The 24,024-nt window shown below is 45.0% G+C and overlaps 1 protein-coding gene across 1 annotated transcript in view; it reads right to left on the bottom strand.

Moving 5' to 3' along the window:
• LOC137325615 (di-N-acetylchitobiase-like) overlaps positions 1–24,024 on the bottom strand; it is a 44,431-nt gene that overhangs the window by 19,883 nt on the left and 524 nt on the right. The window contains exons 2-7 of the mRNA XM_067990881.1: positions 11,815–11,953; positions 4,738–4,946; positions 4,576–4,629; positions 3,019–3,190; positions 2,833–2,930; positions 1,137–1,298 (exon numbers count right to left, since the gene is read on the bottom strand). Of these exons, the coding sequence (XP_067846982.1) occupies positions 1,137–1,298; positions 2,833–2,930; positions 3,019–3,190; positions 4,576–4,629; positions 4,738–4,946; positions 11,815–11,953 (834 nt within the window). The remainder of the gene's footprint in view (positions 1–1,136; positions 1,299–2,832; positions 2,931–3,018; positions 3,191–4,575; positions 4,630–4,737; positions 4,947–11,814; positions 11,954–24,024) is intronic.

Here is a 24,024-nt window from a genome sequence, read left to right as displayed (position 1 = left end):
CCGACTGAAATGTGTGACTTCACACTTTTCTGCGTTGAATTTCAGCTGCCATGTGTCCACCCATTCCACCAGCCTGTCTATGTCCTCTTGAAGTCTATAACTAACCTCCTCACTGTTCATTACACTTCCAAGTTTTGGGCCATCTGCAAATTTTGAAATTGTGCCCCTGCAGCTCCAAGGAAATCCCAATCTATCATTTTTAACACTCAAATCAATTAACTCATCTGGATGCTGTGCAACATATGAACATAAGACACACATTTAAAGCGCAGATGGGACCTCAGTTTAGCGTGTCATCTGAAAGATGGCACCTCTGACAGTGCAGCACTCCCTCAGTACAGCAACTTAGAAAAATCCAATGCACAGCCCAGATGTCAATTCAGATGCAACAAGGCAAAAGATTATGGTGTTCGATTGGGGAAAAAAATGATTTGGGGGAAAATAGAAAGAGATAGATGACTTGCAAGTCAGAGTTAGCATTGGCCTCCAGAGAAAACAATTTAAAACAATAGGATAAACCAAGGTCTGATTTAACTCAATGTGGAACATTCTATCATCTCAAAATAATCTGTTCAAATTGCTCAAAGTAACAAAATATTGCAATCGAAAGGTGGAAAACATGATTTAAATGTTACTGCTGAAAGCTCAAGCATCACAGCCTTTGACTGCAGTGCGTCAAGTATCTCAGCAAGATTTGGCAAATGTCAATTAGACATGTGACTAGGTAGAATGCAGTAGGTCGAGAGTGTGTGGTATTTGCTACTGTGCAGTTTTCTTATGTACAGGGCACGCTACCGTCAATCTTTTGTGTTAAATTGATCATCAAATGGGAGACAGGGGCACACATTTCACGAACTAAACTATGATGATTTTCACAGGAGGGTCAATATGGGTTGTGTAAAGTGATCGATTTGAAAAGTCCACAGCTCGGAATTGGTTTGGTGCTTTGTATGTCAACTCCCATTTTCTTGGCTATTCTCCAACTACACACATTTTGTACTGTAGAAACTGTACATTCTGAACTTTGCTGAATCCTGTACACAGAGAATATTGAATCATGAAACACTGCAATGTTTGCATTCTGCAAAGAATGGACAATGCACAACTCTCCATTGTGTTTTGATTGATAGTCTTACCATGTAGATATAATATGGGGCTTTCTGCTCATCATCCCAATATCTGCCAGTAATTGATTTGTGCACGTGCTGTACGATCTCTTTGTATGGGACCTGACGTCCAGCTGCACCACTGCAAGGGGCACCTCGGGAAGCAATCTTTTCCAATACACACCTACCACCCTGAAAAGTACGAAAGGATGAAAAAATAACACTTGTGAATAGAGTTACTTTGGTCATTTCAAAAATGCAGTAACAGCATGACTGGTCTCTAAGTGTAAAGGCTATGAGGGACAATTAGAGAAACATAAGCTTTACAATATAGAGAGGAGGGTCTCTCACAGAAATATATAAATTAAATAGTACATTTATAGATGAGGACAAGGTTGTAACTTGAAATAGACAGCAACAAGACTGAATGTCGAAGATTAAGGGGTGATCTAATTGATGTGTTTGAATTGATCAAAGCAGTTGATAGGGTAGATAGAGAGAAACTATTTCCTCTGGTGGGAGAGTCCAGAACAAGGGGACATAACCTTAAAATTAGAGCTTGGCCATTCAGGGGTGTTGTCAGGAAGCACTTCTTCACACAAAGGGTGGTGGAAATCTGGAACTCTGGACCTCAAAAAGCTGTTGAGGCTCGGTCAATTGAAAATTTCAAAGCTGAGACTGAGAGATTTTTGTTCGGTAAGGGTATTAAGGGTTACAGAACCAAGGTGGGTAAATGGAGTTAAGATCCAGATTAGCCATGATCGATTGGTGGAACAGGCTCGAGGGGCAGAATGGACTACTCCTGTTCCTATATTCCAATGTCTCCCACTGGGTATGGTAGCATTGTTGTTATGTTACTGGACGAATGAACCAGATACCTGGACGAATAATCTGGAATCATGAGTTCAAATTCTGCTACAGCAGCTGGGAAATTTAATTTCAACTAAATAAAATCTGAAATTTAAAAAAACTATTTTCAGTAATGGTGGCCATGAGACTATGGGATTGTTGTATTTCATCTGTTCACGAATTCATCCACTCTGGCCGATATGTGACTCCAGACCCACAGCAATATAGTTGATTTTTAATCACCCTCTGAATTGGCCAAGCAAGCCACTCAGTTGTACAATCTTTGCTACGGACTGCAGCGGTTCAAGAAGGTGGCTTACCACCACCTTCTCAAGGGCAGTGAAGGATGGGCAAAAAATGCTGGCCTTACCAGTGATGCCCACATCCCATGAACAAATAAAAAAAATTGTAAAGGAATGAGTTTTGAGAAAAGATTAGCAGAAGCTTAAGATTTGTAGCTCAGAAGAATGCAATTAAGGGGAGGCCTCAGTGGAATAAAATGTTGAATAGCACGGGTAAGGTAAGCCCAGCCAATGGATGCATGTGGAAATTAGTGAAAAGTAAACATAGAACAGATATCAAAAATCTTCTTTATGTAAAGAGAAGTTTTTGAAATAGTCTACAAGCAAGTGAACAGAGGCAAAAATACTGGACTGTTCCAAAATATAATTCGATGCCCTGTTCGGACAGATAATGTACCAGAGGGATGAGTTTCAGGTGAAATGACTTCACTCTCATTTCTTGTGCAATGCAAACAATTAATTTCCTCAGAAAAGGGAATCAATGGGATAGTTTGCACAGCAACAAGACAACGGTTTACTAAAGTTAATTCTCAATAATTAGGATATCTGAAAGCCAGATAATGACAACACCTTACCTCAAACAACTGCCTGCAAGTATAGTCATAACCATACCATGGAACTCCCAGCACGAGCTTTCTGGAATCAATACCCAGATTGATATAAGCGGAGTAACCTAAATGGGGAAAATAATAATGAGGGTCTTAGATTCACATTGATATCGGGCAGGTAGACCCTGAACCAGATGGTCTTATTGTACATACCTGATAAAGTCTGGTAATAGGGAGCATTTGGCTTTGAAAAGCAAATGTCCCACATTTGACTCTGCATATCATAGGACATCACAAATAAAAAGTCACAGGAATTTGCAATTCTCAAAAAGTCATAGCATCGGCCATCAATGCAGTCTGGAGACCAAGGCACGTTAAATGTGACCTAAGGGCCAAAGAGTAACAAGAAGAAGTTAGTTTCATCTCATACCTTATGTTGGATATCACTAGTTGTTATATGGTTTTTATATGCACTCGCACATGCTCCATGGGAGCTGTGAATTTAACAGGTTAGGAGTTCGACAGTGTTCATGACTGTATAAAAAGGAACAGGATAAAGTTGGGGCAAATTGTGAGTTAGAATTAATAGGATCCTCGGTTATCAAATATTAATCAGGTTCAATTCCCCACTGCTCACTCACCTTCTTCCTCCAATTTTCTGTCAGTTTTCTCTCCTCCTCTTCAAAAGGCATTAAGTTGTGACCAAACTGCAGTCCCAAAAGGGCCAGCCACACTCCAATACCCAGTCAAAGTGCCCAAAGTTTGTTTACACGAGGCCAGACATTGAGTGCTGGCAGGCTATTTGAGTGTAGGGCTTAAGGTCAAGAATTAAATCACTGCAATCTGAGTTAACAAGGTCTAAGAACAGAAGAACATAAGAAACAGAAGCAGGAGTAGGCCACATTGCACCTTGAGCCTGCTCCGCCATTCAAACAGATTGTGGCTGATCTTTGACCTCAAATCCACTTTCCAGCCCAATCCCCATATCCCTTGATTCTGCCAAGAGTCCAAAAATCTATTTATCTCAGCCTTGAATATAATCAACAACTCAGCATCCACAGCCTTCTGGGGAAGAGAATTCCAAAGATTCACAACCCTCTGAATGAAAAAATTCCAACTCATCTCAGTCTGAAATGGCCGACCCCTTATCCTGCGACTATGCCCCTTGTTTGAGACTCTCCAGCCATGGGAAACAACCTCATAAGCCCCCTCATAATCTTATATGTTTCAATGAGATCATCTCTCACTCTTCTAAACTCCAGAGAGTATAATAGTGATCCAAGGTGGCGTACAGTGTGGGGAAATGTAAGGTTATTCACTTTGGTAGGAAGAATAGAAAAACAGAATATTTTTAAATGGTGAGAAACTATTAAATGTTGGTGTTCAGAGAGACTTGGGTGTCCTCGTACACAGTGAATTGTTATGATCTGGAATGCACTGCCTGAAAGGGCGGTGGAAGCAGATTCAATAGTAACTTTCAAAAGGGAATTGGATAAATAATTGAAGGGAAAAAATTGCAGGTCAATGGAGAAAGAGCAGGGGAGTGGGACGAATTAGATCGCTCTTTCAAAGAGCTGGCACAGGCATGATGGGCCGAATGGCCTCCTTCTGTGCTGTAACATTCTAAGAACCGATGTGAAAATTACAGTTCGAACAATGCTGGTCCGGGAAGCCGGGCCTCAAGTCACTTGTATCATTCTGGGCTACAAGTGGTGCAGCATCAAGTTTGCTGTATATCCATTTAAACTGATTCAATCTAAAATTTCTAACCTCAGCAATGGTCAAAGCAGCTTTGGAACAAGATGATGCACTGATAAACAGCAGCTAAAAATCAGGATTTCAATTCACTTATCCAGAAAAATATCAATGGTCTTTACAATTAAGTAGAAACTAAATTGCTTATCCCAATTTAATAAATAACGGCTCCTTTACCTGAGACCCAGGTATTAAAATGTGGAATTTCTTCGTGGTTTCGGCAACCAGGTCAGTTATCAACAATTTGATGGCAGAATTATTTTCAGCAGAAAACTTCAGGTCCAAATTGATTCCATCCATAAATTGTCTTTTTACAGAGTTGACTCTGTGATTGATCCATTTTCTTTGGTGATTTCTGTCCATAATGTCTTTGTATGTTGGAACTCCTGGTGAACAAACAATGTCCATTTATACAGAAATAAAAACAGAAAATGCTGAAAATACTCAGCAATCCAGGCAACATCTGTGGAGAGAGAAACAGAGTTAATGTTTCAGGTCGATGACCTTTCCTCAGAACTGGAAGAAGTTCGAGATTGAACAGTTTTTAAGCAAGTGCAGAGGCAGAGAAAGGGGGGGTGGGGAAGGAAGGGGAGGGGACAAAAGAACAAAAGGGAAGGTCTGTGATGGGTGGAGGGCAAGAGAGATCAAATGACAAAAGGGATGATGGTGCAAGTCAAGGAGGGTGGGAATGGGACAGGTAAAGACACGATGGGCTGAAGGGCCTCCTCCTGTCCCTTATCATTCTATCAACTTCATTGGAACAGTGTAAGAGGCCGAGGACAGAGAGGTCAGAGTGGGAGTGGGACAGAGAATTAAAGAGGAAAGCGACCGGAAGGTCAGGGTCACGTTTGCGGACTGAGCGGAAGTGTTCAGCAAAGCGGTCACCCAACATGCGTTTGGTCTCCCCAGTTTAGAGGAGACTGCATTGTGAGCAGCAAATACAGTACACTATACAATCATGGAATCATAGAATGGTTACAGCACAGAAGGAGGCCATTCAGCCCATCGAGCCTCTGCCGGCTCATTGAAAGAGCAATCCAGTTCGTCCCATTTCCCTGCTTTTTTCTCGTAGCCCTGCAAAAGTTTCCGTTCAAGTATTTATCCAATTCCTTTTTGAAAGCCATGATTGAATCTGCTTCCACCATCCTTTCAGGCAGAGCGTTCCAGATCATAACTACTCGCTGCGTAAAAAAGCTTTTCCTCATGTCGCCTTCGGTTCTTTTGCCAATCATCTTAAATCTGTGTCCTCTGGTTCTTGACCCTTTTGCCAATGGCAACATTTTCTGCTTATTTACTTCATCTAAACTCTTCAGGATTTTGAACGAAGGGGAGTGGGTTTTGGGGATGATGGAAGAGGGGACCAGGGTGTCGCAGAGGGAATGTTCCCTTCAGAATGCTGAAACAGGGGGGAGTTGAAGATGCTTTTGTTGGTGGGATCGCGCTGGAGGTGGTGGAAATGGCAGAGGATGATACATTGAATGTGGAGGCTAGTAGGGGTGCAAGGTAAGGACAAGGGGGACCCTATCATGGTTCTGGGAGTGAGGGGAAAGGGTGAGGGCAGAAGTACGGGAAATGGGATGGACATGGTCGAGGGCCATTAACTACAGTGGAGGGGAATCCTCGGTTGAGGAAAAAGGAAGACTTATCGGAAGCACTGATGTGGAAGGTGGCATCGTCAGAACAGATGCAACAGAGACGGAGAAACCAGGAGAATGAATAGAGTTCTTACAGGAAGTGTGGTGAGAGGTAATCAAGGTAGCTGTGGGAGTCAGTGGGCTTATAATAGATGTTGGTTGACAGCCTATCCCCAGAAATGGAGATAGAGAAGTCGAGGAAGGGAAAGAGATGGACCATGTGAAGGCAGGAGGAGGTTGGAAATTGGAAGCAAAGTTGATCAAATATTCCAGTTCAGGGCGGGAGCAGGAAACAACACCGATACAGTCATCAATGTACCGGAAAAAGAGGTGAGGGAGGGGTCCTGAGTGGGACTGGAACAAAAGTATTCCACATATCCGACAAAAAGGCAGGCATAGCTCGCCCCCGTATGAATTCCCATAGCAACACCTTTTATTTAGAGGAAGTGAGTGGAGTCAAAGGAGAAGTTGTTCAACATAAGAACAAGTTCAGCCAGGCTGAGGAGGGTGGTGGTGGATGGGGACTGATTGGGTCTCCGTTCAAGGAAGCAGCGGAGGGCCCGCAGGCCGTCGTGGTGAGGGATGGAGGTGTAGAGGGACTGGACGCCCAGGGTGAAAAGGAGATGGATAGGGCCGGGAAACTGGAAACTGTTAAAGTTACGGAGGACATTGGAAGAGGAAGAAATAAGTTCAATGTGGCAAGAACAGGCTGAAACAATTGGTCTACCGGGGCAGTCCAGTTTGTGGATCTTGGGGAGTAGGTAGAAGCGGGTTGTGTAGAGTTGGGGGACTATGAGGTTGGAGGCCATGGGGGGAAGATCCCCAGAGGAGATGAGGTTAGTCATCGTCTGGGAAAGTATGACTTGATGTTCAGCGGTGGGGTCATGGTCCAGGGGGAGATAGGAGGAGGTGTTGGAGAGTTGCCATTCAGCCTCTGCGAGGTAGAGGTCTGTTCACCAAACTACAATAGAGCCGCCCTTGTCAGCAGGTTTAATGACAATGTCAAAGTTGGAACTGAGAGAACGGAGTGCTGCAAGTTCAGATGGAGGTCGATTTACAGAGCATTTACAGAGCATCATTCACAGAACATTGTGTCCAAAGACACTTTACAGGACAGAACTGCCAACATCAAGTAGGAAGTAGTAGAGGAAGATTTAGCTAGAATTTGCATTCACATAGTGCCTTTCACATCCTCAGGATGTCCTTAAATGCTTCATAGCCAATAAATTATTTTGGAAGCGTAATCACTGTTGTCTTGTAAGCAGATGTGGTCGCTAATTTGTGCCCAGCAAGGTCCCACAAATAGGAAATTAGATAAATGGCCAGTTAATCTGTTTTGGTAATGTAGGTTGAGGGATGAATGTTGTCCAGGACACCAGGAGAACTCCCTGTTCTTTGAATTGTGCCAATGGGGTCTTTTACATCCACCTGAACAGGCAGGTGGAGCCTTTGTTTAAGGTCTCATCTGAAACACAGCACCTCTGGCAATGCAGCATTCCCTCAGTACTGCACTTATGTGTCACGTCCTGGAGTAAACCCAAAATCTTCTGACCCAGGAGGAGAGACACAGTGCTGCCACTGAGCCAAGCTGACACTTGAGGGAAGTGACCAAAGGCACAGTCAAACAGGTAGGTTTTGATGAGGCATTCGAAGATAGGAAGAGAAATAGCAAGACAAAGAAGTTGAAGAAGTAGAATCTGGAGTTCAAGGCAGTAACAGCTGAAGGTTCTGCCATTGATGGAGGAAGAGGAGAAATCTCAGTCGCCCAGAGTCGGAAGAATGGAGCGTGTGTGCTGGGCTCTGGACACAATTGGGTCGAGCTTTCATTAAACTGCATTCTTCATTCTAAATCCTGGCATCAGTGGCAGACTGCTGCTGTGCCAGGGAATAAAAGTTCCACCTATCTATTTATAGGTTATTAAAAACAGTGTGTCCTGTCATCTTTTTATTCAAAAGTTCTGTGTCAACAGTGTCTTTTGTTTTTCTATTTTAATTGTGTTCACATCTGGTGATTCCCGTCCTGTCACCTTTATAATAGGATTTTGCCCATAATGTGGCCTGTGGTTATGCAGTTCCACACTACGGCCACCAAGTGATGGTGTGGAACAGGTTTCTCAACCTGCAGCTGAAACTGTTTTTCATGGACCATGTTTTTCCTCAGTAACTGCAATATTTAATTTATAAAATAAGAGTTTCTAAAATAAAATACAAATTGAAAAAATGACATTTCACAATAACATGTTTATATTTATTCACCTAATTTTCATTTGTGTCTTTTAGTGTCTTTGCTTGAAGTGAAGACATTAAAGACAAGTGAAGTTTTTATTTGAAGGCCTCAGCCTGTCTCCAAAGCCTGGACATATCCTTCTCCCTCATACACTTCTGCAGCTTCCCCTTAAATGCATCCATGCCATTTGCATCAGCCACTCCATGTGGTAGCAAGTTCCACATTCTCACCACTCACTGACGAAAGAAGTTTTTCCTGAATTCCCTATTGGATTTATTTGTGACTATCTTATAGTTTTGGATTACCTCTAGTTTTCGACTCGCCCACAAGCGGAAAATTACAAACATATCAACATACGAGAGCAGGAGTAGGCCATTCAGCCCCTCGAGCCTGCTCTGCTATTTGGTAAGGTCATGATTGATCTGATTGTGACCTCAACCCTACTTACCTGTCTCCCGACTACAACCTTTGACTCCCTTGTTAATCAGGAGTCTGTCTAACTCAGCCTTAGAAATATTCAATGACCCTGCCTCCACCGTTCTCTGGGAAGGGAGTTCCACAGACTCATGACCCTATGAGAGAAAAAATTCCTCCTCATCTCCGTCTTAAATGGGAGACCCGTTATTTTTAAACTGGTGGCCCCGAGTTCTAGTATCTCCCACAAAGGGAAACCTCCTCTCATCATCTACCCCTTCTCGTCCCTTCAGGATCTCATATGTTTCAATAAGATAACCTCTCGTTCTTCTAAACTCCAGTGTATGCAGGCCCAACTTATCCAACCTTTCCTCAAAAGATAACCCCCTCATCTGAGGAATCAGTCGAGTGAACCTTCTCTGAACTGCCTCCAAAGCAATTATGTCCTTTCTTAAATAAGAAGACCACAACTGCATACAGTATTCTAGATGTGGTCTCACCAATGCCCTGTACAACTGTAGCAAAACATCTCTACTTTTATATTCCATTCCCCTTGCAATAAATGACAATATTCCATTTGCCTTTCTTATCACTTGCTGGACCTGCATACTAACTCTTTGTGATTCATGTACTAGGACACTGATTCCTGTGGCACTGGTTACATCTTGCCAATTTTTTTTTTTTTTATTCTTTCACGGGATGTGGGCGTCGCTGGCAAGGCCGGCATTTATTGCCCATCCCTAATTGCCCTCGAGAAGGTGGTGGTGAGCCGCGTTCTTGAACCGCTGCAGTCCGTGTGGTGACGGTTCTCCCACAGTGCTGTGAGGAAGGGAGTTCCAGGATTTTGACCCAGCGACAATGAAGGAACGGCGATATATTTGAAAGTCGGGATGGTGTGTGACTTGGAGGGGAACGTGCAGGTGGTGTTGTTCCCATGCGCCTGCTGCCCTTGTCCTTCTAGGTGGTAGAGGTCGCGGGTTTGGGAGGTGCTGTCGAAGAAGCCTTGGCGAGTTGCTGCAGTGCATCCTGTGGATGGTGCACACTGCAGCCACAGTGCGCCGGTGGTGAAGGGAGTGAATGTTTAGGGTGGTGGATGGGTTGCCAATCAAGCGGGCTGCTTTATCTTGGATGGTGTCGAGCTTCTTGAGTGTTGTTGGAGCTGCACTCATCCAGGCAAGTGGAGAGTATTCCATCACACTCCTGACTTGTGCCTTGTAGATGGTGGAAAGGCTTTGGGGAATCAGGAGGTGAGTCACTCGCCGCAGAATACCCAGCCTCTGACCTGCTCTCGTAACCACAGTATTTAGATGGCTGGTCCAGTTAAGTTTCTGGTCAATGGTGACCCCCTGGATGTTGATGGTGGGGGATTCGGCGATGGTAATGCCGTTGAATGTCAAGGGGAGGTGGTTAGACTCTCTCTTGTTGGAGATGGTCATTGCCTGGCACTTATCTGGCGCGAATGTTACTTGCCACTTATGAGCCCAAGCCTGGATGTTGTCCAGGTCTTGCTGCATGCAGGCTCGGACTGCTTCATTATCTGAGGGGTTGCGAATGGAAGTGAACACTGTGCAGTCATCAGCGAACATCCCCATTTCTGACCTTATGATGGAGGGAAGGTCATTGATGAAGCAGCTGAAGATGGTTGGGCCGAGGACACTGCCCTGAGGAACTCCACGTGCCCGATCGAAACCATTCATAATTTTAAATACCTTTATCAGATCACCTCTCAGCCTTCTCTTTTCTAGAGAAAAGAGCCCCAGCCTGTTCAGTCTTTCCTGATAATCATGCTCTCTCAGTTCTGATATCATCCTTGTAAATCCTTTTTGCACTTTCTCCAATACTTCTGTATCTTTTTGTAGTATGGAGTCCAGAACTGTGCACAGTCCTCTCAGTGTTTTCTAACCAAGGACCTGTACAAGATTAACATAACTTCTCTGCTGTGAATTATTTTCCTCTAGAAATGAACCCCAGTGATTTGTTTGCGCTTTTTAAGGCTTTCTTAACCAAGCATTTCTGCTCAAATGCTCAAGGCAAGTACAGAAGATCGGAATAGGGCGACGATGAGGGAAGCGGTGGTTCGGGCACCTAACTTGCAGGAACATGTGAGGGGTGAGGGACTGATGCTTCCAAAGATGTCAATAACAGTTTGGGTCGCATTCCATTAGACCACCCTCCTCCCCAACAAGACATGTTAGACCCTCCATTCCCCGATCTCCCCAATACTGCCAGATCCCAGCAATCCCTGACCATCTCCTGAGTCCTTGCTGGATCCCACAATCTCCCTCCTCAGAATTCTTCCCCTCCCCTACTCCTAGATCAGAAGACTCCCGCTCAGTGCTCACGAACCCAGCAAGTTTGGGAGGTGAAAAGTAGAATAAAAATACATCACCAGTCAATCTCCCATGGCAATGGACAAAGAGAGTCCAGACTTGTGTAGTATTCAGACGAAGCAGGATTGGAGTGTGGGGGATAATTCCACCAGGGTGTTCAGATGTAACTCAGTCCCCATTGTGAAATCATAAATTTTGTCCTAATTTTTAATATAATACTTTGATCAATTGTAATTTTTATTTTAATAGCAATTTGAGCTGAAAGATGCAAAACAGAGGTGCTACAGTGCCACCACTGGTGGGGAGGATGTAATTACAGTGCATCAAGTTTACGGAGACAGTTCCCATTATAAATGTGGACAGAGGAATTTATAAATGGAAAAAGTTGCAACAAAAGTGTGAAAAACTTGACTACAGAAAGTAAGGTTTTGTAGACAGGAGGTGTGCGTGTGGATGTAAGATTTTAATATATTATAGATGGAATGTGGAATTATTAGCTCGAGTTGTGCAGGAGCTGTAGAGGAATTTCAGCACTGTAAGGTCGCAATTCAAGGCTGTGCACTGAATGTCCTTTTATGTGGTTCTCAATAATACAGCTTGCATTAGAAGACAGAAGGACATTTGTTTTTTCTGTGATAAAATTACTTACCTCTCAGGACAACTCGAACTTGATTCGCATGAGCATAACACAAAAGCTCAGGATCGTATGGTCCAAAGGCTGCAATAGTCGTGACCTTAAACCAGTCATAATACTTCCAATCCTTTCCTCCAACATCAAAGACAAAGACCTAGTACAAAATAAAGCAGTCAATTGCAGTAATGAAGGGCAGAAAACTGCCATTTAAAAATATATATTTTCACAATCAATGGCCCAGATTTTGTTGACAAAATAACGGTGAGGCGAATGGGGCTCGTTTTATTTATGTGTAAATGGTACAGCAACTTCAGGCGAGGGGCAGATACGCAGTTAAACTCAAACATCCACAAGTTGCTGACCGAGTTGGGCTGCTCCGCTGTTAGCTTCACGAAAACAGCATCCAGCTATCTTGCTCAACCTTAAAATGCATTGAACGACGTAAAGTTCATGTATTTGCGCAGGAGATTCAAACTGAACTCGCCATGGAAAGTTACGTCTTTTCCACTCCAGTCTAAGTACCTTTTTAACGACGGTGAATGTGTTCATTATCGGCAATCAAGATCTCTGGCACTGAAAATTAACTATTACAAGAGTGGAGTCTCATTCCTTCAGGATTTAATTGTTGTTGGAGCTTTTAAAAATGGCAATTTTAAAATTAAAACTTTTTTTTCTTCCCCTTTCACTCGCTTTTTTTCCCCTCTTTTAATCCAATCTTTCTTTTCCTCTCTTTATTTCTCTTTCTGTACCTGATTTGACATTGAATTCGCCCACTCTAATTTACACTTCCTTCTCAATCCTTGCGCTGTTAATTTCACTACCTTCAATCTCATTGGTTAAGGAGATACCCTGTTTCTTGCCCTGTTCACTCAGCTCCCAAATGCCCTGTTTCACTCACTGCCCCGTTATCAGTTCACACTTTCAGCAACTTGCCACTCAAAAACGTGCAAGGGCAGGTCCAAGTAACGGCAAGCACCGTTAGATGCCCTGTTAGAGCAAAATTTGGCCCATTATCATTTCCCCAGGTTGTAGGGTATGGAATGGCTGGTGAACTGATTCTCAGGTGGCCACCATTGTCGATCTAAATGCAGCCACCAGAAAAAAAGAATATGCTAAAGAGGAACAACCTCTCAGAACTTCCATCTCGACAATAGTGCAGGTGAGAGGAACTGAACAACATGAGGAAAAGGAGCCCACATCCCAATACTCCATTCCAAGTGTTGGTGCTCAATACACTTCAAAAGGACAACTTCAACTCAATAAATTCATTTTACAAGGGACTTTGGAGTTACAGTTTAAAAAATTTTCCATTCAAGGTACCTGGTGTCAAATCAAGCATTTCTACCATGAGACCAGCAAGACTAGATCAGAATATAGTTCCCTATAAAGAGAAACAGCCCACACTGCACCAGTGTGACATTTTTCCATTTCCCACACCAACCATCCTGTGTTCTCAAATGAGACTGCCTATTTAGTGCTGCAGTTTAGTTCATCACAGTTTTGTGATTTGGGCCCTTTGCTTTGGACTGAGACGATCAAACATGCATCATCTCAGCTGGCACTTTTGTGCAGTAATGAGAGAGTGCTGCATTGTTGGAGGGGTTGTATTTTGGATGAGATGTTAAAGTGGATCTAATAGACTGCTGGCAATATTGAAGAGCAGGGAGTTCTCTTGGTGTCCTGGCCAACACTTTTCTCTCAACCAACATCAGCACAAACACATTAACTGTTCATTCATGCAACTTGCTGTTTGTGGGACATGGCTCTGCACATATCAACAGAATTGTATTCCAGCACAATCTGTAACCTCATAGCCCGGCATATTCCACTCTCTACAATTACCAACAAGCCAGGGGATCAACCCTGGTTCATTGAGGAGTGCAGAAGAGCTTGTCAGGAGCAGCACCAGGCGTACCTAATAATGAGGTGCCAACCGGGTGAAGCTACAACACAGGACTACATGTATGCTAAACAGCAGAAGCAACATGCTATACACAGAGCTAAGTGATTCCACAACAACCAACGGATCAGATCAAAGCTCTGCAGTCTTGCCACATCCAGTCGTGAATGGTGGTGGACAATTAAACAACTAACGGGAGGAGGAGGCTCTGTAAACATCCCCATCCTCAATAATGGCAGAGACCAGCACGTGAGTGCAAAAGACAAGACATGAAGCGTTTGCAACCATCTTCAGCCAGAAGTGCCGAGTAGATGATCCATCTCGGCCTCCTCCTGACATCCCCACCATCACAGAAGTCAGTCTTCAGCTAATTCGATTCACTCCAAGTGATATCAAGAAACAGCTGAGTGCATTGGATGCATCAAAGGTTATGGACCCCGACAACATCCAGCCAAACTGTTCCAGTACAGCTGCAACCCTGGCAACTATCCAACAATGTGGAAAATTGCTCAGGTATGTCCTGTCCATAAAAAGCAGGACAAATCCAATCCGGCCAATTACTGCCCCATCAGTCTGCTCTCAATCATTCGCAAAGTGATGGAAGGTGTCGTCGACAATGCTCTCAAACGACATTACTCATCAAAACTTGCTCACCGATGCTCAGTTTGGTTCCCGCCAGGACTACTCAGCTCCAGACCTCATTACAGCCTTGGTCCAAACATGGACAAAAGAGCTGAATTCCAGAGGTGAGGTGAGAGTGACTGCCCTTGACATCAAGGCAGCATTTGACCGAGTGTGGCACCAAGGATCCCGAGTAAATTTGAAGTCAATGGGAATCAGGGGGAAAACTATCCAGTGGCTGGAGTCACACCTAGCACAAAGGAAGGTTGCAGTGGTTGTTGGAGGCCAATCATCTCAGCCCCAAGACATTGCTGCAGGAGTTCCTCAGGGCAGTGTCCAAGGCCCAGCCATCTTCAGCTGCTTCATCAATGACCTTCCCTGCATCATAATGTCAGAAATGGGGATGTTCACTGATGATTGCACAGTGTTCAGTTCCATTCGCAACCCTTCAGATAATGAAGCAGTCCGTGCCCGCATGCAGCAAGACCTGGACAACATCCGGGTTTGGAATCATAAGTGGCAAGTAATATTTGTGCCAGGTAAGTGCCAGGCAATGACCATCTCGAACAAGAGAGTGTCTAACCACCTCCCCTTGATATTCAACTGCATTACCATCGCCGAATCCACCACCATCAACATCCTGGTGGTCACCATTGACCAGAAACTTAATTGGACCAGCGACATAATTTCTGTGGCTGCAAGAGCAAGTCAGAGGCTGGGTATTCTGTGGCAAGTGACTCACCTCCTGACTCCCCAAAGCCTTTCCACCATCTACCAGGCACGAGTCAGGAGTTTGATGGAATACTCTCCACTTGCCTGGATGAGTGCAGCTCCAACAACACTCAAGAACTCCACACCATCCAGGACAAAGCAGCCCGCTTCATTGGTACCCCATCCATCACCCTAAACATTCACTCCCTTCCCCACCGGCACACAGTGTGTCCCATCCACGGGATGCATTGTCGCAACTCTCCAAGGCTTCTTCGACAGCACTTCCCAAACCCACGACCTCTACCACCTGGAAGGACAAGGGCAGCAGTCACATGGGAACAACACCACATGCATGTTCCCTTCCATGTCACACACCATCCCAACTTGGAAATATATCGCCATTCCTTCATCGTCGCTGGGTCAAAATCATGGAACTCCTTACCTTACAGCACTGTGGGAGAACCTTCACCACACGGACGGCAGCGGTTCAAGAAGGCAGCTCACCACCACCTTCTCAAGGGCAATTAGGGATGGGCAATAAATGCTGGCCTTGCCAGCGATGCCCACATCCCATGAACAAATTTTTAAAAATTGCCGCTGAGTTTGCCGACAACACTTCAAAAAGTAATTCATTTCATGTGAAGTTCTTTGGGACATCCTGAGGACATGAGGTGCGACATAAATTCATGTTTATTCATTCTTGGAACCAACAGACAGAGGAAACTTTTATCCCACCCATCTGTCAGAAGAATGTTTTGTGAGTGGGAAGGTGGGGGAAGTGGGTTAAAAGCAGAATGAACACATCGAGCCTGCAGGTTATATTGGTGGTGCTCTTGTTGCTGCCACACTGCCCACTTAGTAACATTGCTCTGAAGTAAATACTGACCTCATCAATACAGTCAGCAGTTACAGAGTCATTTTGCAACCAATGTATTTTTTAAAGATCTGTTACGTTGTATTCAATTTAATCGTGGCCAAGGTCCCAGTTTAACAATAAGTGAAAAAGTCAAATGTCATTTTTATGACATGAGATTCCAGGATTTTTAACTGGTGTTTTGGGGATCAATATTCTGTGAAAACCACAAACTGGTGACCTCAACCATGGTATTAGACAGACACACTGCAGGAGTTAGATCACACATCATTTCAGACTCTGCACATTGGAGAAATATTTTAAGAAACACATTTTATGGATGCTGCACTTGTTACAATATCTTTGCACTGCTCAATACTACGGTTGGTCCTATTTTATACAAACTGTAACTATACCAATATTAACACTTTAACATACGGATTATAATATGACACACTTTGCATTTCAACAATAATCGGACATTCCCCCCCCCACTACCCCCATCCCAATAGCTCCACATGTCCCTCACCCTGACCCACACCCCTCAGACTGTTCCTGACATTTGGACCATATCAACGACCCCTCTGCAGCCCATCTCTCACCCATGCTCCAGGCTGGAGCTCTCTGTTCCACCGCCGGCCCCCAGCCCAGCCCGTGCCCCAATTCCAACAAAGGCTGTGCCCCTCAACCCAACTCAGCCCAGCCCGTGTCCCCCAACCCAACTCAGCCCAATCCGTGACCTTTAAATTCACCTCACTCCCCAGGCGCCTTTGGCTCCAATATTTCAACAAACACCCACCCACCGTGGTAAACAAGCCCATGAGCAGGGGGCCCCCACCCCCGGCCCCCAAACACCCACCCCCGGCCCCCGAACACCCACCTGGAACTCATGCTCCACGGTCACGGGTTCGCACAGAGCCCGATCCGAACATGGACAGCCAGTCCCGGAGCCGCAGCAGACCCACAGCACGAGCACGACCAGGGCCTGCGCCAATTCCAAACTCCAGCGCATCCTCTCCGCCTGAGCTCCGACCGATATGAAGATCCACCAGACCCAGCAAGATCATTCATTTATATCCACCCGGATGTGACTGATGATGACACCTCCTGAGTCTCTCTCTCTCTCTCTGTGTGTTGGTGGATGTGGCAACAGTGACATTTTGAAACAATCGTCATACTCTGAAATGCAACTTTTAAAGGGACGTTCTCTTCTCCCCCTTCCTCCAAATCTTGGCCAACAGCAAACAGAGAAACTGATAAAGGAAAAAGAAAGAACTTGCATTTGTATACCGCCTTTCATGACCTCAGAATGTCTCAAAGTGCTTCATCCCTCTCCATGACCACAGTTTGAGGCTGAACCAGACCGTTTGCAAACTTGGAGTCCTATTTGACACTGATATGAGCTTCTGACCACAAATCCTCTCCATCACCAAGACTGCCGACATCTACCTCCATAACGTTGCCTTCTCCGACCCTGCCTCAGCTCATCTGCTGCTGAAATCCTCATCCATGCCTTTGATACCTCAAGACTTGACTATTCCAATGCTCCCCCACCGGCCTCTCATCTTCCACCCTCCAAAACCTTGAGCTCATCCAGAACTCTGCTGCCCGTATCCTAACTCACACCAAGTTCCATTCACCAATCACACCTGTGCTCGCTGACCTACATTGGCTCCCAGTCCACCAACACCTCGAATTTAAAATCTATCTCTCAACCAACAACGAAATGTAAACAGATTATTTGGTCATTTATTTTATTGCTGTTTGCGGGAGCTTACTGTGCGCAAATTGGCTGCCGCGTTTCCTACCTTTACAATCATCCTTGTTTCAAATCCCACCATGGCCTCTCCCCTCCCTATCTCTGTAACTGCCTCCAGCTGTACAACCCTCCGATAACTCTGAGTTCCTCCAATTCTGGACTCTTGCGCATCCCCGATTTTAATCGCTCCACCACTGGCGGCCATGCCTTCAGCTGCCTCGGCCTTAAGCTGTGGAATTCCTTCCCTCAGCCTTTTTGCCTCTCTACCTCTCTCTCCTCCTTGAAGACACTCCAGCGAGTGACTCACCTTCTGACTCCCCAAAGCCTTTCCACCATCTACAAGACACGAGTCAGGAGTGTGATGGAATAATCTCCACTTGCCTGGATGAGTGTAGCTCCAACAACACTCAAGAAGCTCGACACCATCCTGGACAAAGCAACCCGTTTGATTGCCACCCCATCCACCACCCTAAACATTCACTCCCTTCATCACTGTGGCTGCAGTGTGCACCATCTACTGGATGCACTGCAGCAACTCACCAAGGCTTCTTCGACATCACCTCCCAAACCCGCGAACTCTACCATCTGGAAGGAAAAGGGCATCAGGCACATGGGAACAACACCACCTGCACGTTCCCCTTCAAGTCACACACCATCCCGACTTGGAAATATATCACCGTGACTTCATCGTCGCTGGGTCAAAATCCTGGAACTCCCCACCTAACAGCACTGTGAGAGAACCTTCACCACACGGACTGCAGAGGTTCAAGAAGGCGGCTCACCACCACCTTCTCAAGGGCAATTAGGGATGGGCAATAAATGCCGGCCTTGCCAGCGATGCCCACATCGAATGAACGAATAAAAAAAAACGACGTCTTTGACCGAGCTTTCAGTTACCTGTCCTAATATCTCCTTATGTGGCTCAATGTCAAATTTTGTTTGATAATCGCTCTTGTGAAGCATCCTGGGTCGTTTTACTACATTAAAGGCGCTATTTCAATGCAAGTTGTTATTGTTGTTCACAGCCAATGAAGTGCTCATGAAGCTTAATCACTGATGTGAAGGTAGGAAAAGCGACAGCCAATTTGCACACGGTCAGCTCGCGCAAACAGCAATAAAATAAATGACCAGATAATCTGGTTTTTGTTTCGGTGTTGGTTGAGGGATAGAATTTGACCAGGACACATTTATAACTGGTTATTTATCTCATTTGCTGTTTGTTGGACCTCGGCGGTGAACAAAATAGGTGGCTGCATTTTGCCGACAAAAAGACAGTGACTCCACTTCAAAAAGTTATTCATTGGCTGCAAATTGACTTGAGATGTCCTGAGGGCATGAAAGGTGCTATATAAATGCAAGTTCTTTCTTGAAGGTATTTCGCTCTATTTTAACTCAGGCACAAAATAAGTGGGTTAATATCACAGTTGACTGATGCTCAGAGGAATTCAAGACAAATGTGAAGCAGTCGTACAATGTTATCAAATTTAATGTACACACAAAATAATTACAGATGAGGGAGGCCACTCGGCCCATCCAGAATACTCCCAAACCCCCACCCCATTGTTGCATTCAGTTGCTATTTAAATGATTCCTCGGATTTTCGTCCCATCTTCCGGATCTGGGAATTTATTCCATCTGTTGATCACTCTTTGAACTCCCTGATATCAGTGGTAAATTTCCCTTTTACTTTACCTTTCATCACTAAGGCTGCAGATATGCTGCAGCTACCAGTCTCTGCCGAGTGCGGTACAGAGTCGCCAGACCAAAGTTATACTGATATCAGCTGTAAAGGAGTCCTGTGCATGTCTGGATGGATGCTGGTGCAGAGCTCCACTTTCTCCCAGTTAATTTTTAATGATAGGGAGGGAGTGAATGGGAGTGTTTGCTTCCTCCTAAAATTAAAAAGATTCCACAGAAAGTTTAAAAAGATCTCGGATGTTTTAAAATGCTGTTTTGCATCAGGTGGAAATGATAGCAGCCGGTACAAACTCAAGCTGGTGCGGAACAGATTCCTGGACTGAGGGACAGGGGAACGGAGAGGGTCTCACTTTACTGGTACGAACTTAAGCTGGTGCAGGACAGACTCCTGGACAGAGGGAGAGGGGAACGGAGGGTCATTGCTTTACTTGATTTTAGTACCGTTGGGAGTCAGATTGCTGCCCTGACATCTGTTACTTCTGTGGAATTTGCTCCTACAAGGAATAGTTGGGGCAAAGTCAGCTGTGAGGAGGGCACAAAAAGGGATAGAGAGAGGTTAAGTGAGTGGGCAAGAAGGTGGCAGATGGATTATAATGTGGAGAAATGTGAGGTTATTCACTTTGGTCGGAAGAATTGAAAAACAGAATATTTTTGAAATGGAGAGAAACTATAAAATGTTGGTGTTCAGAGATAATTGGGTGTCCTGGTACACAAAACACAGGAAGTCAACATGCAGGTACAGAAAGCAATTAGGAAGGCAAATGGTCTGTTGGCCTTTATTGCAAGGGGGTTGGAGTCCAAGAGTAAGGAAGTCTTGCTACAATTGTAAGATTCTCAAAATTCACAGATCTCCCAAAACTCGGAGAAAAACCCTAAAGAAAAGGACTTTGGAATTTACCTTTTCCCTGAGTATGGAAAACTTTGACCAGTGACTGAAATCCTAAGATGGAAGGATAGGTGAGAGGTCACCAGACGAATCCACAATACACACTGTGGAATGTGGGAGAATTACTGCTTCAGACATGTCTCTGTTTTAATGCAAACCCGACAGCAGGTGGTCAACACTCACTGCCATTGAAAGAGACTACACGATAACATCAACAAGTTCCATCCCACCATCAAGCTCACCATGGACTACTCCTCAGAATCAGTTTCTTTCTTGGACACACGAATCTCCATCAAAGACGGGCACCTCAGCACCTCACTCTACCGCAAGCCCACGGACAACCTCACGATGCTCCACTTTTCCAGCTTCCACCCTAACCACGTCAAAGAGGCCATCCCCTATGGACAGGCCCTGCGAATACACAGGGTCTGCTCAGACGAGGAGGAACGCGATGGACACCTACAGACGCTGAAAGACGCCCTAGTAAGAACGGGATATGACGCTCGACTCATCGATCGACAGTTCCGACGGGCCACAGCAAAAAATCGCATAGACCTCCTCAGGAGACTAACACGGGACGCAACCAACAGAGTACCCTTTGTCGTCCAGTACTTCCCCGGAGCGGAGAAACTACGCCATGTTCTCCGCAGCCTTCAACATGTCATCAATGACGACGAACACCTCGCTATGGCCATCCCCACACCTCCACTACTCGCCTTTAAACAGCCACCCAACCTCAAACAGACCATCGTTCGCAGCAAATTACCCAGCTTTCAAGAGAACAGCGTCCACGACACCACACAACCCTGCCGCGGTAACCTCTGCAAGACATGCCAGATCATCGACACAGATACCACCATCACACGAGAGGACACCACCCACCAGGTGCATGGTTCATACTCCTGTGACTCGGCCAACGTTGTCTACCTCATACGTTGCAGGAAAGGATGCCCCAGAGCATGGTACATTGGCGAGACCATGCAGACGCTGCGACAACGGATGAACGGACACCGCGCAACAATCGCCAAACAGGAGGGTTCCCTCCCAGTCGGGGAACACTTCAGCAGTCAAGGACATTCAGCCACCGACCTTCGGGTAAGCGTACTCCAAGGCGGCCTTCGAGACACACGACAACGCAAAATCGTCGAGCAGAAATTGATAGCCAAGTTCCGCACCCATGAGGACGGCCTCAACCGGGATCTTGGGTTCATGTCACGCTACACGTTACCCCACCAGCGAACAAATGTTATCTGTTTTTAATATAACGGGTCAGTTGCTGTCTTTTCTATGTTTCTACCTCTCTATCTCTGTTTTTTTTTTGTTTGTTTTTTTTTTTGGTGATTTGTATATTCTGAGACCTGGCAGGTAACACCTGTCTGTCTGCACACTGATTGCCTTGGCAACGGGCAGTTGAAAAAACTGTCTGTTATCACCAGCATTGTTCTGTGAATTATAAATGCGACTTCATTTCGAGGACTTCATTTCCGCATCGTTCACCTGAGGAAGGAGGTAGCCTCCGAAAGCTTGTGAATTTAAAATAAAATTGCTGGACTATAACTTGGTGTTGTAAAATTGTTTACAATTGAAAGAGACAACTGCTCCAGACATGATGGGACCACATCTTTGTTTGAAAGCAAAACCGATCAACACCTTGGACGTTGGATACAAAAGGAAGCCTTGAGTGACAAGCTCGAAAAATTGGAATTAACAATGACCCATCGGGAGAAGCAATTGCAACATGATGAGGGACCATCAAAAAGCCATCAAAGATTCTTAAGGACTTTGTAAGAACTGTTTAAACAGGCATGAAGTGTTTTTTTTAAAGTGACGAAGACCGTTGTAAGAGAGGGATATAGAAGTGGAAACTCGAAACCTCTCTCGCTCTCTCTCTGGTTCTTGCTGGCGCTTGTGTGCTGCTTGTCTTGTTCTGGCTGTCTCTGGAAGGAAGAGCAGCTTCAGCGAACAACAAGGCGAGGGGGCAACAGGAAAGCAGTTCAACAGGGAAGGTCAGTAGCTCCAGAAGCAGGCTGACACACAAGAAGAAACCAGAGCAACAGCCCCAGTGACCATCAGACACCTTGCGGCAACAAGGGCCTTACGAAACAACCAACCGAATATTGCCACCAACCATTAACTCTGGCCCTTTAGAGTCCAACTTAGCTAATATAGTGGGATTTGGAGGGGTGAGGTATCATTCCACTGTAATTTCCCTCGTGTGTACCGAAGTGTTCCCCATTTTATTAGAGTGTTAAGATTGTTGTGTTGTATTTTCTCTCTTGAATAAAGGTCAAAGTTTCTTGCACCAAAACCAGTTGTCTGCTGCACTTTGTCACAACTAAGTCCAAGGTTGAGAACCCAGGGAGTGGGAGCGATTCAAACCACTCAGAAGTCAGAGGCGAAGCTGACACACACCACCACCCCCTACAAATTGTACAGGGGCTTATGGAGACCACACCTGGAATACTGTGTGCAGTTTTGGCCTCCTTACCTGAGGAAGGATATACTTGACCCCTGGGGACGGTGCAGCGAAGGTTCACTAGATTGATCCCTGGGATGAGAGGGTTGTCCAATGATGAGGGTTGGTCAATGCCCTGTGGGTGGCGGAGAGGGCCCAGGGTCTATGTGGCCGGGTCCTGCTCCGACTTCTTGTGTTCTTTAGATTTGTGGTTGGGATCAGATCAGCCATGATCTTATTGAATGGCGGAGCAGGCTCGAGGGGCCGATTGGCCTACTCCTGCTCCAATTTCTTATGTTCTTATGTTCTTATGAGAGATTGAGTACAATGGGCCTATACTCTCTGGAGTTTAGAGGAATGAGAGATGATCTCATTGAAACATATAAGATGCAGAGAGGGCTTGACAAGGTAGATGCTAAGAGGCTGCTTCCCCTGGCTGACGAGTCAAGAGCTTGAGGGCACAATATCGGGATAAGGGGTCAGCCATTAAGGACCGAGATGAGGAGCAATTTCTTCGCTCCGAGGGTTGTGAATCTTTGGAATTCTCTACCCCAGATGACTGTGGATGCTCAGTCGTTGAGTACATTCAAGGCTGAGATGGATAGATTTTTGAATCGAGGGGAATCAAGGGATATGGGGATCGGGCCGGAAAGTGCAGTTGAGGTCGAAGATCAGCCATGATCTTATTGAATGGTGGAGCAGGATCGAGGGGCTGTATGGCCTCGTCCTGCTCCTATTTCTTATGTTCAAATAGCATAGATGCATTTAATGGGAAGCTGGATAAACGCATGGGGGAAAGCGCTAGAAGGATGTACTGATAGGGTTAGATGAAGAGGGGTGGGAGGAGGCATCGATCATTTGGGCCGAATGGCCTGTTTTGGTGCTGTCCATTCTATGTGTGTAATTCTATGTAAAACCTTGTTGATATGCAACTGAAAGTGGTTCACATTGTTACAAAATGGCAACAGATACTGAATCCACAGTTTACGGGGAAATTTTGTATCGAGCATAATGAATGAAATGTTTGTGAAAAACTCCAATGACGGCAGCAGAGAAGAGCTTCACTCCCTTAGTGACCTCATCAACCATCAAACCAATAAAGAACAGTGCTCTACTCACACTGACACAACAGACTTTAAGAAACTCGATAATTTTTTTTCTATTTCAAAATACACTTTATTTCATCATATTTAAAGATACACACAGTTCAACGTAAAAAGACACAATTTCAATCAATGTAGTTCGAACCAATACAATGCAGATCGTACACACTATGATCTCATTATTACAATTCAAAACACAGTACATATCATCGAATACATTTTGTACAATACAAAGTGGG

This window comes from Heptranchias perlo, chromosome 9 (assembly GCF_035084215.1).
Source record: "Heptranchias perlo isolate sHepPer1 chromosome 9, sHepPer1.hap1, whole genome shotgun sequence".
NCBI lineage: Eukaryota > Metazoa > Chordata > Chondrichthyes > Hexanchiformes > Hexanchidae > Heptranchias > Heptranchias perlo.
This window is presented reverse-complemented; position numbering and strand designations above follow the sequence as displayed.